This window comes from Macaca thibetana, chromosome 10 (genome assembly GCF_024542745.1).
Source record: "Macaca thibetana thibetana isolate TM-01 chromosome 10, ASM2454274v1, whole genome shotgun sequence".
Taxonomy (NCBI): Eukaryota; Metazoa; Chordata; class Mammalia; order Primates; family Cercopithecidae; genus Macaca; species Macaca thibetana.
This window is the reverse complement of record NC_065587.1, coordinates 30,497,683-30,514,915: the sequence shown is the minus strand read 5'-3', so window position 1 is coordinate 30,514,915 and position 17,233 is coordinate 30,497,683. Positions and strand designations below refer to the sequence as shown.

The window sequence follows — 17,233 nt, the reverse complement described above, 5'->3', positions numbered from 1 at the left end:
ATCCTGGCTAACATGGTGAAACCCCGTCTCTACTAAAAATACAAAAAGATTAGCCGGGTGTCGTGGCAGGCACCTGTAGTCTCAGCTACTCTGAGGCAGGAGAATGGCGTGAACCCGGGAGGCAGAGCTCGCAGTGAGCCGAGATTGCACCACTGCACTCCAGCCTGGGCGACAGAGCGAGACTCCATCTCAATAAAAGACAATTCAGATTTCTGGCCAGGCATGGTGGCGCACTACTGTAATCCCATAATCCCAGCAATTTGGGAGGAGTGAGATGGGGGATCACTTGAGCTCAGGTGTTCAAATTAACCAGGCATGGTGGTGCATACCTTGTAGTCCCAGCTACTTGGAAGGCGTGAGTGGGAGAATCGCTTGAGCCCAGGGGGTGGAGGCTGCAGTGACCTGTGATCACCCCCCTGCACTCCAGCTTGGAGGACAGAGTGAGACCCTGTCTCAAAAACTTTTAATTAAAAAAAAAAAAATCTAGGGGCCAGGTGCAGTGGCCCATGCCTGTAATCCCAGCACTTTCGCAGGCCGTGGTGGTGGATCACGAGATCAAGAGGCCGAGACCATCCTGGCCAACATAGTGAAACCCTGTCTCTACTAAAAATACAAAAATTAGCTTGGTGTGGTGGTGCACACCTGTAATCCCAGCTACTTGGGAGGCTGAAGTAGGAGAATTGCTTGAACCCAGGTGGCAGAGGTTGCAATGAGCTGAGATCATGCCATTGCACTCCAGCCTGGTAACAGAGTGAGACTCCGTCTCAAAAAAAAAAAAATTCTAGGTGAGAGAAAGTTTACCCAAGAGGACATCCAAGGAGTAAGCAAAGCATTAAAAAGTGTTTTTGACTCTCTTAGTAATGAAAGATGTACATGTTAAGATTGCTAGGATGAGTGTTATATACCTATCAAAAAGCCCAAAGTTGGCCAGATGTGGTGGCATATGCCTGTAGTCACAGTTTACGTGGGAGGCTGAGGCAGAAGGATCGCTTGAGCCCCCGGGTTCGAGACCAGCCTGGGAAACTTAGTGAGACCTTATCTCTACAAAAAATTTTCAAAAATTAGCCGGGCATGGTGGCATGTACCTATAGTTCCAACTACTTGGGAGGCTGAGGTTGGGGGATTGTTTGAGCCCAGGAGGTTGAGGCTGCAGTGATCTATGATCACGCCACTGCACTCCAGCCTGGGCAACAGAATGAGACCCTGTCTCAAAAAAAACAAAAAACAAAAAAAACCTCAAATTAATGAAAATCCTGTATTTTCTTTTTTTTTTTGAGAGGGAGTCTTGCTCTGTCGCCCAGGCTGGAGTGCAGTGGCGTGATCTCAGCTCACTACAAGCTCCACCTCCTGGTTCACACCATTCCGCTGCCTCAGCCTCCCCAGTAGCTGGGACTGCAGGTGTCTGCCGCCACACCCGGCTAATTTTTGTATTTTTAGTAGAGACGGGGTTTCACCGTGTTAGCCAGGATAGTCTCCATCTCCTGACATCATGATCCACCCGCCTCGGCCTCCCAAAGTGGTGGGATTACAGGCGTGACCCACCGTGCCCAGCAGAAAATCCTGTACTTTCAAGGCTATAGGAAGATACTCATTTTAGCTATGGAAATCTTACCAGATTGGCTTTTTTGGTTGTTTTTGAGACAGTTTCACTCCTGTTGCCCAGGCTAGAGTGCAATGGCGCCATCTTGGCTCACTGCAACCTCCCCCTCCCAAGTTCAAGTGATTCTCTTGCCTCAGCCTCTCGAGTATCTGGGATTACAGGCACCCGCCACCACGCCTGGCTAATTTTTTTTTCTTAGATGGGGTTTCATCATGTTGGCCAGGATGGTCCTGATCTCCGTCTCAAAAAATAATAATAAATCTTCAATTTCACCAATAACAACAGATGCAAAATACTCCATCAAATGGGTGGAACATCATTTACTCAACTGTTTTTTCTTTTTTTTTTTTTTCTGAGATGGAGTCTCACTCTGTCGCCCAGGCTGGAGTGTACTGACGCATTTCCGTTCACTGCAAGCTCCGCTTCTCAGGTTCATGCCTTTCTCCTGCCTCAGCCTCCTGAGTAGTTGGAACTACAGGCGCCCGCCACCACGCCCGGATAATTTTTTGTATTTCTAGTAGAGAGAGGGTTTCGCCCTGTTAGCCAGGATGGTCTCCATCTCCTGACCTCGTGATCCACCCGCCTCGGCCTCCCAAAACTCTGGGATTACAGGCGTGAGCGACCGTGCCCGGCCTCAACTGTTCTTGCTTGTTGAAATATTTCTCCAATGGGGTCAATTTTTAGGTTATTGGTGCATTGTATTTTCTGACTGAGTCATCATGGTGCATCACCACAAATGGGTTATTTTTTTTTTTTTTTTTTTTTTTGAGACGGAGTCTTGCTCTGTAGCCCGGGCTGGAGTGCAGTGGCCGGATCTCAGCTCACTGCAAGCTCCGCCTCCCGGGTTTACGCCATTCTCCTGCCTCAGCCTCCGGAGTAGCTGGGACTACAGGCGCCCGCCACCTCGCCCGGCTAGTTTTTTGTATTTTTAGTAGAGACGGGGTTTCACGGTGTTAGCCAGGATGGTCTCGATCTCCTGACCTCGTGATCCGCCCGTCTCGGCCTCCCAAAGTGCTGGGATTACAGGCTTGAGCCACCGCGCCCGGCCAAATGGGTTATTTTTAATTGGTTTGTATTTATTTGTTTGCTCACTTATTTAGAGACAGAGTTTTGCTCTGTTGCCAAGGCTGGAGTGCAGTGGCACGATCTCGGTTCACTGCAACCTCCGCCTCCCGGGTTCAAGCGATTACCATGCCTCAGCCTCCTAAGGAGCTGGGATCACAGGCACATGCCACCATGCCCAGCTAATTTTTGTATTTTTAGTAGAGATGGGGTTTCACCATGTTGGCCAGACTGGTCTTGAACTTCTGTCCTCAGGTGATCCACCTGCCTCAGCCTCCCAAAGTGCTGGAATTACAGGCATGAGCCACTGCATCCGGCCTTAATTGGTTTTTAAACTTCTACAAATGCAGACCATGTTCCATGGAAAAAAGTTCACAATACAGAAGTGAATACAGAAAATACGAGTCCACTGCTGCTATGAGTTTCATGTGTACCCTTCCAAATGTTTTGTCTCTGCACACAAACACACACACATACACACATTAAAATTTTAACCCAAGTACGAGTCACATTGCACGTTCTTCTCAGCAACTTGCTTTTTTCCATAAATAAAACACTGAGATGTCTTTACTTCTTGGGATATCTACTTCATTCCTTTAAGCAGTTCCAAAATAGTCCACTGCATGGCTGTACCAGGGGTCGTTTAGCTGTGTTCTCATAGACATTTGTTTCCAGTTTTTTTTTTTCTTTGATACAGAGTCTTGCTCTGTCACCCCAGGCTGGAGTACAATGGCACAATCTTGGCTCACTGCAACCTCTGCCTCCTGGGTTCAAGTGATTCTCACTGCCTCAACCTCCTGAGTAGCTGGAACTACAGGCACCCGCCACCACACCCGGCTAATTTTTGTATTTTTAGTAGAGACAGGGTTTTGCAATGTTGGCCAGGCTAGTCTTGAACTCCTGACCTCAAGTGATCCGCTTGCCTCAGCCTCTCCAAGTGCCGGGATTACAGGTGTGAGCCACCACGCCCGTCCAGACATGTTAAATTTGAGATCAGCGGCTACCCAAGTGGAGATCAGGAACCTGGAGTACTGGTGACTTAGTATTGGGAGTCATGGGATATAAATGGCGTTTAAAATTAGGAGCCTAGGCAAGATTACCCCGGGCCTGAGTGTAGTTGGGGGCCCAAGGTACTGTTCTGACCCAAGGCAAGAGTCTGGCAGAAGAGAAGGAAGGGATCAGGCAGGGTTTTGGACCTCTAGGCTTGATGGCCACCTGCTGCTGGGCCTCCAAGGGGCCTGGAGGCGGTGCGGACGGAATATGCAGAGAGAATGAGAAGTGAGCGAGTAGAACGAGGGTGGTACATGGCTTTGAAGGAGTCGGCCACGGAGGCGGGAAAGGATGGGGTCGAGGCTCATGAGACTTGAAGCTCTAGGAGGACATTGAAAAAGACCTGAGCGCTGGCCGGGCGCGGAGGCTCAGGCCTGTAATCCCAGCACTTTGGGAGGCCAAGGCGGGAGGACTGCTTGAGCTCAAGAGCTCCAGACCAGCCTGGGCAAAATAGTAAGAGCTTGTCTCTACAAAAAATTAACATATTAGCCGGGTGTGGTGGCGTGTGCCCGTAGCTACTCGGGAGGCTGAGGTGGGAGAATCGCTTGAGCCTGGGAGGTCGAGGCTGTAGTGAGCTGTGATTGCGCCACTGCACTCCAACCTGGGCGACAGAGCGAGATCCTGTCTCGAAAATAAAATAAGACCTGAGAACCCAGTATGGGAATGGCCCTGAGCCGTGGCTGAGGGGGGTAGGCGAGGCGGTCGGGAGAGACCCTTCGAGAAGATGGGGCTTCGAGGCTGAGGGAGCTCTGCCCCGAGAAGGCGCCAGCGAGACACAACACACCTAGCTAGGACCCCATACTGGGCAGGCGATCCTTCCGAGCATGCGCACCTGGCGCTAGCGAACCACAATTCCCAGCACGCCAAGCGCCTGTTTCCGGGGCGAGCCGCGGAACCCGGAAGTGGTCACGAAACTCGGCCGTGGCTCCATGGTCTGAGTGGTCAGCGGTTGCTTTTTCGTGCTAGGTAGTTGCCGCCGCCGCCGCGCCGCCATGGGGAAGCGACAGCACCAGAAGGACAAGATGTAAGTTGAGCCGCAGTCGGGAGTGGCGCTCCGCTCTGCCTCAGTAAACCGCCTGTCCCGCCCTGCTCGCCGCTCGCCTTCCCTCTTAGCTGGTCCCCAGAGCCCAGCCCAAAAGTCACTTCCTCCCGGAAGCTGCCGCCGTCTCTCCAGTCAGGGTAATGACCCTCGGGCCGCCGCGCTCTCCCAGGGGGGCCGCGGCTCCGAAGACGTCAGCTGCGGGCTCGAGCGTAGCCCGGTCTTCCTTTACTCTAGTTCTGCCCGGACCGTGCCCCGTCTGCTCGCGAGCTTTGCCCCTGTAGTCTCTCCCTCTTCCGTACTTCGCGTCTGGCTGTGTTCTGGTTCATGCCTATCAGCCTGCACACGTGCTGCAGAGCCTTCCTATTTAAAGCAAACCAGGCCGGGCGCGGTGGCTCACCTGTAATCCCAGCACTTTGGGAGGCTGAGGCGGGCGGATCACCTGAGGTCAGGAGTTCAAGACCAGCCTGGCCACCATGATGAAACCCCGTCTCTACCCAAAACACAAAAATTAGCGGGGCGTGGTGGCGGGCGCCTGTAATCCTAGCTACTCGGGAGGCTGAGGCAGGAGAATCGCTTGAACCCGGGAGGCGGAGATTGCCGTGAGCCGAGATCGTGTCACTGCACTCCAGCCTGGGCGACAGAGCCAGACTCTGTCTCAAAAATAATAAATAAAATAAAACAAAAAAATCCGCCTATGCCCCGTGCCCCGCGTTCCCCTCCTGCTGCCGCCGTGATTTCAGAACAAGTTAGAGAACCGTGGCTTCATGCTGTTTTCTGAGTCTCTTGAAACCACTCAAGTCAGAATTTCGATCCCAGAACTGCCCCTTGTCAGGTTGCCAGCGACTTCTTGTTGCTAACTCTAGTATTCAATCCTCAGTCCTCGTGTTTTTTTTGAGACGGAGTTTCGCTCTTGTTGCCCATGCTGGGGAGTGCAGTGGTGCGATCTCGGCTTTCCGCAACCCCCGCTTCCCAGGTTCAAGCGATTCTCCTGCTTCAGCCTCCCGAATAGCTGGGATTACAGGCATGTGCCCCCAGGCCCGGCTAATTTTGTATTTTTAGTAGAGAAGGGGGTTTCTCCATGTTGGTCAGGCTGGTCTCGAACTCCGATCTCAGGTGATCCGCCCGCCTTGGCCTCCCAAAGTACTGGGATTATAGGCGAGCCACCGCGCCAGGCAGCCTCAGTCCTCATTTTGTTGGGGTTCTCAACAGTATGTCACACTGTTAACCACTCCCTCCTTCTGAAGCCCTCCTTTGGTATCTGAGATTTCCTGTGCTCTTTGTTTTCCATCGACTTCAGCGGCCTCTCTTTTCCCAGCCTCCTTTCTGGACCCTCCTCCCTTTTCTCAGATCTCATAGGTTTCTTTTCCATAAACATTCTCTGTGAGTGATATAATTTCCCAGTCATCTATAAGCTGCTTTCCCCAGTCTTGTGTAGTTAGTGGCTTACTTGATATCTCCACTGGAGGACTGATAAACATCTCAATTTTTTTTTTTTTTTTTTTTTTTGAGACGGGAGTCTCAGGCTGTTGCCTAGGCTGGAGTGCAGTGGCGCGATCTCGGCTCACTGCAAGCTCCGCCTCCTGGGTTCACGCCATTCTCCTGCCTCAGCCTCCTGAGTAGCTGGGACTACAGGCGCCCGCCACCGCGCCCGGCTAATTTTTTGTATTTTTAGTAGAGACGGGGTTTCACTGTGGTCTCGATTTCCTGACCTCGTGATCCGCCCGTCTCGGCCTCCCAAAGTGCTGGGATTACAGGCTTGAGCCACCGCGCCCGGCCTCAATTTTTTTTTTTTTGAGATGGAGTCTTGCTGTGTTGCCCAGGCTGGAGTGCAATGGTGCGATCTTGGCTCACTGCAACCTCTACTTCCCAGATTCAAGCGATTCTCCCACCTCCGCCTCCCCAGTAGCTGAGATTACAGGCGCCTGCCACCATGCCCGGCTAATTTTTGTATTTTTAGTAGAGACAGGTTTCACCATGTTGGCCAGGCTGGTATCAAACTCCTGACCTCGGGTGATCCACCCGCCTCTGCCTCCCAAAGTGCTGGGATTACAGGCATGAGCCACCGTGCCCTCAAATTTAATATGCCTTAAACAGAACTCTTGATTTTCAGCTCCTGAGCCTGCTCCTCCCTGTAAGCTAAAAATAAAATCCTAAATCCCCTTACTGGCTGAGCAGACACCCTTGTGCCTAAGAGAACTCCAGGAAAACCTTAAAACTGAGTTCCTGGCCATGATGCGATGGAGGTCAGCTGTACCTTGTTATATCTTCCTCCCTTTTGTGGCCCAGACACAACAACTGACTGGCATTAACGTTGAAATAGAGATCATAAAGGGGCCCGGCGCGGTGGCTCGCACCTGTAATCCCAGCACTTTGGGAGGCTGAGGTGGTGGATCATGAGGTCAGGAGATCGAGACCATCCTGGTTAACATGGTGAAACCCCGTCTCTACTAAAAATACAAAAAAAAAAAAAATTAGCCGAGCGTGGTGGCTAATTTTTAATAAAAATAAAGAAATAGAAATAAGATTGATGAAACAGACTCTTTGTGGCAATAAGATACCAAATTATAAATAGAACCTATAGTCATGCCAGACAACTTCCCTGGTTAAGTTACCCACCCCTACGCCTAAAGAATAAACTATATCCTAACTGCCACAGGGTTTTTTTATTTCTCTATCAGCTAAACAAGCACTGGCGTTCAGATAAGCAATTTTTTTTTTTTTTTTTTTTGAGATGGAGTCTCGTTCTGTTGCCCAGACTGGAGTGCAGTGGTGCGATCTCGGCTCAGTGCAAGCTCTGCCTCCCGGGTTCACGCCATTCTCCTGCCTCAGCCTCCCGAGTAGCTGGGACTACAGGTGCCCACCGCCACACCCAGCTAATTTTTTGTATTTTTAGTAGAGATGGGGTTTCACCGTGTTATCCAGGATGGTCACGATCTCCTGACCTCATGATCCACCAGCCTCGGCCTCCCAAAGTGCTGGGATTACAGTTGTGAACCACCGCGCCCAGCTGGTTTTTTTTTTTTTTTTGAGACAAGTCTTACTCTGTCGCCCAGGCTGGAGTATAGTGGTGTGATCTGGGTTCACTGCAACGTCTGCCTCCCAGGTTCAAGCAATTCTCTGCCTCAGCCTCCTGAGTAGCTGGGATTACAAGCACCCACCATCACGCCCAGCGAATTTTTTTTTTTTTTTTTTTTTTTTTTTTTTTTTTTTTTGAGACGGAGTCTCACTCTGCTGCCCAGGCTAGAGTGCAGTGCAGTGGCCGGATCTCAGCTCACTGCAAGCTCCGCCTCCCGGGTTTACGCCATTCTCCTGCCTCAGCCTCCCGAGTACCTGGGACTACAGGCGCCCGCCATGTCGCCCGGCTAGTTTTTCGTATTTTTTTAGTAGAGACGGGGTTTCACCATGTTAGCCAGGATGGTCTCGATCTCCCGACCTCGTGATCCGCCCGTCTTGGCCTCCCAAAGTGCTAGGATTACAGGCTTGAGCCACCGCGCCCGGCCGCCCAGCGAATTTTTGTAATTTTAGTAGAGACGCGGTTTCACCTTGTTGGCCAGGCTTGTCCCAAACTCCTGACCTCTAGTGATTCACCCACCTCGGGCTCCCAAAGTGTTGGGATTACAGGCATTAACCACCATGCCCGTCCCATGCTTATAGGTGTTTAATAAGCATATGCGGAATAAGCAAAGATTACTCACTTCCAAAGACTTTGTTCTCTGTATAAAGGTGGTGGTCATAGCATTATCTTCCTCTCTTCTTCAGGTACATTACTTGTGCTGAATATACTCACTTTTATGGTGGCAAGAAGCCAGGTAAGGCTTGCGGTCTTTCTGTTCCCCGTTGGGGGAGTGGTATTAAGGAACAGTGTCTTCAGGATACAGTGAGCTGTAAAAATAGACAACAAGAACACGGAAACTGTGGTAGACAAATGGGCCGAGGACAGTTCACGAAAGAGAAATATATTCAAGAAAGAAGAACATGCTTCTTCTTAGTGGTGGTTTTTGTAAAATGTAGATTAAAATATTCCCCAATGCTGGGAGCTAAGTAAAAAATAAGTAAATAAAATACAAAATTACATCTACATTTAAATGTTTTTTCTCTATTAAGTTTATAAGGAGTCCGGGCGTGGTGGCTTAAGCCTGTAATCCCAGCACTTTGGGAGGCCGAGATGGGCGGATCACAAGGTCACGAGATCGAGACCATCCTGGCTAACATAGTGAAACCCCGTCTCTACTAAAAAATACAAAAAAACTAGCCGGGCGAGGTGGCGGACACCTGTAGTCCCAGCTACTCGGGAGGCTGAGGCAGGAGAATGGCGTAAACCCGGGAGGCGGAGCTTGCAGTGAGCGGAGACCCGGCCACTGCACTCCAGCCTGGGCGACAGAGCGAGACTCCGTCTCAAAAAAAAAAAAAAAAAAAAGTTTATAAGGAATAAAAAGAATGATAATATTTTCAGCTGTCAAAACTATCAAGACTACAATAACAAGAGCACTGTCATAATTTTAATGGGACTAAAAAAGTACGCACTTTTCCCTGTAAGTTCTTTTTCGATGTACCCCAAGTGTTTTGGTTTATATCTATTAAAAGGTTTTTAAGGCCGGGCGCGGTGGCTCACGCCTGTAATCCCAGCACTTTGGGAGGCCGAGGCGGGCGGATCACAAGGTCAGGAGATCGAGACCACGGTGAAACCCCGTCTCTACTAAAAATACAAAAAATTAGCCGGGCGCGGTGGCGGGCGCCTGTAGTCCCAGCTACTCAGGAGGCTGAGGCAGGAGAATGGCGTAAACCCAGGAGGCGGAGCTTGCAGTGAGCCGAGATCGCGCCACTGCACTCCAGCCTGGGCGACAGAGCGAGACTCCGTCTCAAAAAAAAAAAAAAAAAAAAGGTTTTTAATCCACAGCAATTGCTGTACTTAAAAATTTGCACAAACTTTTTCTTTTTTTTTCTTTTCTTTTTTTTTTTTTTTGAGACAGAGTATCGCTGTGTCACCCAGGCTGGAGTGCAGTGGCGCAATCTCGGCTCACTGCAAGCTCTGCCTCCCTGGTTCATGCCATTCTCCTGCCTCAGCCTCCCGAGTAGCTGGGACTACAGATGCCTGCCACCATGCCCGGCTATTTTTTTGTATTTTTAGTAGAGACGGGGTTTCACCGTGTTAGCCAGGATGGTCTCGATCTCCTGACCTCGTGATCCGCCCATCTTGGCCTCCCAAAGTGCTGGGATTACAGGCATGAGCCACCGCGCCCAGCCATGAACTTTTTCATACGCTGTAACTGAAACACATAGATGAAATACTGCAGAGTAAGATTTCTGTTTTTTGTTTCATTTTAAACAGATCTCCCACAAACAAATTTTCGTCGTTTACCTTTTGACCACTGCAGGTAAGAGTTTTGTGAGTTTACCTTTCCCTTGGAATTGTTCTCTGATGCTCTGATAGTGAATCTGCCCCTTGTGGATGTGGGGTTATGCGTAAAAGTGTGCTTTGAAGATGTGGCTCCTCAGTTCACGTTGGGAGAAGATGCGAAGTCCTCGCCATGATGGTAGGAGCTTACCTTGGTGTTGGATCCTGCTCTGGTCCTTCACCAGGGGTGGCACAACCACTACTGTAGTTGGAGGAGAAGGTTGGTGAGAGAGGGAAGTGGCCAGGCTGCCCGGAGAGGGCTCCCTGGGACAGCATCTGAGGAGGTCACCATGCCAGGCTCAGCCAGCCCACATCCTGACCAGGGTACCTGGCAACTCACCAGTAATGACTCCGTCCTTTTTCAGTCTCTCTCTGCAGCCCTTCGTCTACCCAGTCTGTACTCCAGATGGCGTCGTCTTTGATTTGCTGTGAGTTTTTCCTTGAATTTCAATCTAACAAATGTGAGATTCTCAACACCCATTAAGGAAGGGGACCCTTGGGTAGGGCTCTTGGGGACACAGAAGTCACAGCTAGGGCCTTGGGAACGTGGCAGCAGTGCTGCTGTGACCCCTAGGCAGGCAGCTCTAGTTGTCAGGTGCTGCTGTCACTGCCTGGAATGGGGTAGACCACCCCACACCCCTCCATGTGGGGGTCCTAGTGTTCTAATTGGACACAGTGATCTGTTTTAGAATGGTAATGAACTGCATATTTTTTACTTTATGAAAGCAGAGCCATAATTATGGCATGTACCTTTTGTGTGCAGTATTTGGAAGCATTATGCCCAGTTTTGCGTTCCAGCATATGCTTCTGTAATTTTTTTCATGTTTCAGTCCCTTTTTTTTTTTTTTTTTTTTTTTTTTTGAGACGGAGTCTCGCTCTGTCACCCAGGCTGGAGTGCAGTGGCCGGACCTCAGCTCACTGCAAGCTCCGCCTCCCGGGTTTACGCCATTCTCCTGCCTCAGCCTCCCGAGTAGCTGGGACTACAAGCGCCCGCCACCTCGCCCGGCTAGTTTTTTGTATTTTTTAGTAGAGACGGGGTTTCACCGTGTTAGCCAGGATGGTCTCGATCTCCTGACCTCGTGATCCGCCCATCTCGGCCTCCCAAAGTGCTGGGATTACAGGCTTGAGCCACCGCGCCCGGCTTTTTTTTTTTTTTTTAAGACGGAGTCTCACTGTGTCACCCAGGCCAGGCTGGAGTGCGATGGCACGGTCTTGGCTCATTGCAACCTCTGCCTCCCAGGTTCAAGCGATTCTCCTGCCTCAGCCTCCTGAGTAGCTGGGACTACAGGTGTGTGCCACCACGCCTGGATAATTTTTGTATTTTTAGTAGAGACAGGATTTCACCATGTTGGCCAGGATGGTCTCGATTTCTTGACCTTGTTATCCGCCCACGTTGGCCTCCCAGAGTGCTGGGATTACAGGTGTGAGCCACCACTCCTGGCCTAATTTTTAAAATTTTTAGTAGAGGCGGTGGCTGATGCCTGTAATCCCAACACTCTTGAATTCCTGTGCTGAAGCAACCCTTCCACCTCAGCCTCCTGAGTAGCTGAGATTTCAGGCACACGCCACTGTGCCTGGCTTGAAAGTATAGTTTTTGATGCTAGCTTAGTATTTAATTGTACAGATGTATCAACATTTATGACAGGGAGTGGTGGCTTATGTCTGTAGTCCCAGCACTTTGGGAGGCTGAGGCAGGAGGATCTCTTGAACCCAGGAGTTTGAGACCAGCCTGGGCAACATGGTGAGTACCTGTGTCTACAAAAAAGTACAAGAATTAGCCAGCCGTGGTGGTGTGCACCTGTAGTCCCAGCTACTTGGAAGGCTGAGGTGGGAGACTTGCTTGAGGCCCAGGGGTTAGAGGCTGCAGTGAGCCATGATTGAAACACTGCGCTCCAGCCTGAGTGATGAGGCGAAACCTTGTCTCAAAGAAAAAAACCCCAAACCATTTACTTACTCATTTTCACCTGTAGTTTTTGTTGTTCATATATAATTGCAATAATAACTCTGAACATATTTTGAAACCTGTGTATCCACAAATACCCCCAACTTCCTGAGACAAGGTGAGGAGCTCTTCCTGTCCTAAAGTGAAGCAAGACTCCTTCGCAGGCATCTAACCTGGAAGCAGCCCTGCAAGACCACCGTGTTGTTACCAGGTGGCGCCTAAGCACCCCAGTGATGTTTTCTGTTCTCTCTTCCCTTCAGGAACATTGTTCCGTGGCTTAAGAGGTACGGGACCAACCCCAGCAATGGAGAGGTAGGTGGCTGTGCAGGAGTTTCAGTGATGCTGGTGAGCGCTGTCCTCTCACCTCTGCTTTTGTTCTGGTGGTTTTCATGAACACGGGAACATGGGAGAGAACCGTTCATGGGACCCAGTGAGGAGGGACAGTCTTCCCCTCCTCTGCCCACACCCATTCCTTTCTGGAAACGCTTCCTGCCTGTGCATGTCTTTTCTCGGGCCATATCTGTGATCCAGTATGACCTCATCTGAACTTGATTCTATCTGCAAAGACCTTATATAAACCCTTGATTATATCCAAGGCAGGCCACATTCACAGGTTCCCAGTGAGCATCAGTTTCGGGGGGACATCATGCAGCCTAGTTCTGAGGGAGATCTAGTGTGTTTTACCAGTGACCGTTCCCTTCCTGTTGGACACTTGCATGTATTCCTCCACTTCTTTCCTGTGGCCTGGGGCAAGAGCTCAAACTGCAAGCGAGAAGGAGGGTCAGGACTCAAGGGGGCTCCCTGTGCTGGAGCCGCTGGAAGGGAGCTCCCTGGACAATATGACCCTTCCTACCAGGCCAGCAGGAGAAGCTGGCAGCCCATCTGTGTTGTGTCAGCTCTTCCGGCCCTTGTGATGTTCTGCGGGCTGCAGGGTTCTGGGGACTCTTTCTAGATGGAGTTGGTGCTCCTCCAAGGCTTCCCTGCTCTCGAATACAAGGGGAACTTGGCCAGGGGACTGGTTTTGAGTGTTCTTGGACCAGCCGCTAAAGCCTGTGGCTTTTCTGTTTCAGATGCTTGGGTAGGGGGCTTGTGGCCTTGCCTCCTTAGGGAGGGCAATCTTCTTCCTTGGTCTGTGTCACTTAAAGACTGTGTTTCTGTGATGTCTGCTGCTGGGAGCCACGTTGGATCCCAGGGTCTTCCCCCAAGGTCTGTGCCCCAGCCTGGGAAGTCATCTTCTGTTGCTCTTCTCAGCAGGAGTCCCTGCTGCCTGCCTGTGCCCTGTGTGGCTGGGTGTCTGCCTCGGGGAGCAGCCTGGTGGCGAGGTGGGGGTAGGTGGGGTTTTCCTGTCCGTGGCTGCCCTCGTGGCCTCTGCTGTCCCAGTGGATGCTGTCATTTGGTTGCAGCTGGGGTGCATTTTGCTACTTCGGGTGTTTTGCTTCATAGGTACTCTTTGGGGTTCCCAAACTTGTCGATTGTGCTGGCCCCTGCACCCACAAAGTCTGATCTGGCAGTTAGCCACACTGTTAGGGCTTACATCAGGGAGGTGCCGCCATTTCTTTGTTGCAAGCTGTTCTTTGTTCTTTGTTGGGGTGAGTCTGCAGGAGCACCACACACATCTTTATCCTGTACCTGCACCTCTCCCTTGGCCTGTTCTGGAAGGGACCTTGCTGTGGGCTTGCTTGGCCAGACCTATGGGTGTCAGCAGAGCCTTGCTAGCCAAACCTCCGAAGAGAGTTCCTGGGCCAAGGGCTGGCTGGCCCATGTGACTTTTGGAGACTCAGGAGGAGCCTGTTGTGTCAGAGAATCTCTCTGCTCAGGTCTTGTGTCTGAATAGGGACCCTGCTGGCCCACCGGTGGTCTCCTCCACACCTGTAGTGATGTGGGGAGGTGGGGGTAGTTGAATGACAAAGGAAGGAACAGAGGTGGTTGGAGGAGCAGATGTGGTCAGTTGGGCTGGCCAGCAGCAGACAAGGCCCACGGAGGGCGGGGAGGGCAGCACAAGGACCTGCTGCTAGCTTACAGCCCAGCCCCAGGAGCCTCCCCCTACATCTCCCCTGCGCCTGGGTGGGCATAGCTGGTCCCAGCCCACACCAGGTGGCATCAGCTGCTAGATTGTGACCCTGAGTGAGGTGCTCCCCAGCGGCACATAGCTCTGCCTCCCTTCCAGGGTCTCCCCACAGCCCCGCCCCCAGCAGTTCCTGCCTCTGGTTGTCCAGACTTTGTTTTATGGGAGAGTTTCCTGTGGAAGAGCTGCACTGCAGACACACCACGGAAACCGAGAACATTACCCGCCACCTGGGATGGGGGAAATAAGAAAAAAGAAAAAACATCCAGAAACAGAAAAATAGAGAGTCCCACCTTCCCAGCACAACCATTCTTAGCATTAGGGTGTATTTCTTTTTTTTTTTTTTTTTTTTTTTTTTTGAGACGGAGTCTCGCTCTGCCGCCCAGGCTGGGGTGCAGTGGCCGGATCTCAGCTCACTGCAAGCTCCGCCTCGCGGGTTCACGCCATTCTCCTGCCTCAGCCTCCCGAGTAGTTGGGACTACAGGCGCCCGCCACCGCGCCCGGCTAGTTTTTTGTATTTTTTAGTAGAGACGGGGTTTCACCGTGTTAGCCAGGATGGTCTCGATCTCCTGACCTCGTGATCCGCCCGTCTCGGCCTCCCAAAGTGCTGGGATTACAGGCTTGAGCCACCGCGCCCGGCCAGGGTGTATTTCTTACTTTCTCCCCACTTTCAGTGTTTTGTTTTTCTTTTTTTTTTTTTTTTTTTTTTTTTTTTTTGAGAGACAGAGTCTCGCTCTGTCGCCCAGGCTGGAGTGCAGTGGCGCGATCTTGGCTCACTGCAAGCTCCGCCTCCCGGGTTCACGCCATTCTCCTGCCTCAGCCTCCCGAGTAGCTGGGACTACAGGCGCCCACAACCGCGCCCGGCTAATTTTTTGTATTTTTAGTAGAGACGGGGTTTCACCGTGGTCTCGATCTCCTGACCTTGTGATCCGCCCGCCTTGGCCTCCCAAAGTGCTGGGATTACAGGCGTGAGCCACCGCGCCCGGCTGTTTTTCTTAAATATTCATATGACAGAGCACTTTGGGAGGCCAAGGCAGGCAGATCATGAGGCCTGGTGTGGTGGCGTGTGCCTGTAGTCCTAGCTACTCGGGAGGCTGAGGCAGGAGAATCACTTGAACCAGGGAGTTGGAGGTTGCAGTGAGCTGAGATTGTGCTCCAGCTTGGTGACAGAGACTCCGTCTCAAAAAAAAAAAAAAATTCATATAACAGAATAATAAGGTGGAACCGTGTGTCCCCCCCACTCTAGCTGAAGAAATATGTTCACTTTTTTTTTTTTTTTTTTTTTTTGAGACAGAGTCTCACTCTGTCGCCCAGGCTGGAGTGCAGTGGCCGGATCTCAGCTCACTGCAAGCTCCGCCTCCCAGGTTTACGCCATTCTCCTGCCTCAGCCTCCCGAGTAGCTGGGACTACAGACGCCCGCCACTGCGCCCGGCTAGTTTTTTGTATTTTTAGTAGAGATGGGGTTTCACCTTGTTAGCCAGGATGATCTCAATCTCCTGACCTCGTGATCCACCCGTCTTGGCCTCCCAAAGTGCTGGGATTACAGGCTTGAGCCACCGCGCCCGGCCATATGTTCACTTTTTAATTTTAGAAGTAATCGGTGCTCACCGTAAAGCTGTCCAAACCCTGCAGAAGTATAATACACACCACCCTGTGGCCTGGTCCTCTGCTCGGGGTCACCTGTGACGGCTCTTCTCAGAGCATGGTGGGGATGCCACATAAACACAACTGCCCGACAGCATCCTGCAGCCCCTGTGAGGTCCTTGCAGGGTCTTGCAGTGCTGCGATCTCAGCTCACTGTGAGCTCCGCCTCCTGGGTTTACGCCATTCTCCTGCCTCAGCCTCCCGAGTAGCTGGGACTACAGGCGCCCGTCACCACAACTGGCTAATTTTTTTTTTTTTTTGTATTTTAGTAGAGATAGGGTTTCACTGTGTTAGCCAGGATGGTCTCGATCTCCTGACCTTGTGATCCACCCGCCTCTGCCTCCCAAAGTGCTGGAATTACAGGCGTGAGCCACCGCGCCCGGCCGAGGCCTTCCCTTTTGTCCAGAGCTGCACAGGATTGGCTAGTCAGAGACTTTTCCAGCCCATCTTTGTCTGACCCCAGGATCTCTGTGCATCAGTTACTTATTCATTATCATTAATTGTTAACTGTGCTTCTTCCAGAAGCTGGACGGGAGGTCCCTGATCAAGCTGAACTTTGCCAAGAACAGTGAGGGTGAGTGAAACTATCACAGCCACCTCTGGGCTTGGCCTCCTGACCCAAGGTCCCAGCTCTCACCAGGTTTCATACAGAATCAGTCATTGCTTTCTGACCAAGCTGGACACCTGCTTTTATTTATTTATTTATCTTTTATTTATTTATTTATTTAGAGACGGAGTCTCGCTCTGTCGCCCAGGCTGGAGTGCAGTGGCGCCATCTCAGCTCACTGCAAGCTCCACCTCCCAGTTCACGCCATTCTCCTGCCTCAGCCTCCCAAGTAGCTGGGATTATAGGCCCCCGCCACCACACCCAGCTAATTTTTTGTATTTTTAGTAGAGATGGGGTTTCACTGTGTTAGCTAGGATGGTCTTGATTGCCTGACCTCATGATCTACCCGCCTTGGCCTCCCAAAGTGCTGGGATTACAGGTGTGAGCCACCGCACCCGGCCTGGACACCTGCTTTTAATTCTGCCAAAAGTGTCATAGGGCCAGGCACGGTGGCTCACGCCTGTAATCCCAGCGGTTTGGGAGGCCGAAGTGGGTGGATCACGAGGTCAAGAGATCAAGACCATCCTGGCCAGCCTGGGCAACATAAGGAAACCTTGTCTCTACAAAATGAAACCTAAAAATTAGCCAGTGTGGTTGAGCGCACCTGCAGTCCCCACTACTTGGGAGGCTGAGGTGGGAGGATTATTGGAGCTTGGGAGGTTGAGACTGTAGTGAGCTGTGATTGTGCCACTGCACTCCAGCCTGGGTGATAGAGCTAGATGCTGTCTCAAAAAAAGAAAAAAAAAAAGACAGGGTCTCGGCCTGTCACCCAGGCTGGTCTCAAACTCCTGACCTCAAGCAGTTCTCCCACCTCGGCCTCCCAAAG

At 51.3% G+C, this 17,233-nt stretch overlaps 2 protein-coding genes across 2 annotated transcripts in view; one reads left to right on the top strand and one right to left on the bottom strand.

Moving 5' to 3' along the window:
* Positions 1-17,233, bottom strand: part of TMEM191C (transmembrane protein 191C) — a 288,801-nt gene that overhangs the window by 203,233 nt on the left and 68,335 nt on the right. The window lies entirely within an intron of this gene.
* The window catches only part of PPIL2 (peptidylprolyl isomerase like 2), a 55,359-nt gene that overhangs the window by 20,465 nt on the left and 17,661 nt on the right, over positions 1-17,233 (top strand). The window contains exons 2-7 of the mRNA XM_050746153.1: positions 4,636-4,736; positions 8,514-8,563; positions 10,084-10,129; positions 10,515-10,577; positions 12,352-12,403; positions 16,323-16,374. Coding sequence (XP_050602110.1) covers positions 4,705-4,736; positions 8,514-8,563; positions 10,084-10,129; positions 10,515-10,577; positions 12,352-12,403; positions 16,323-16,374 — 295 coding nt within the window. The 5' untranslated portion in view covers positions 4,636-4,704. The remainder of the gene's footprint in view (positions 1-4,635; positions 4,737-8,513; positions 8,564-10,083; positions 10,130-10,514; positions 10,578-12,351; positions 12,404-16,322; positions 16,375-17,233) is intronic.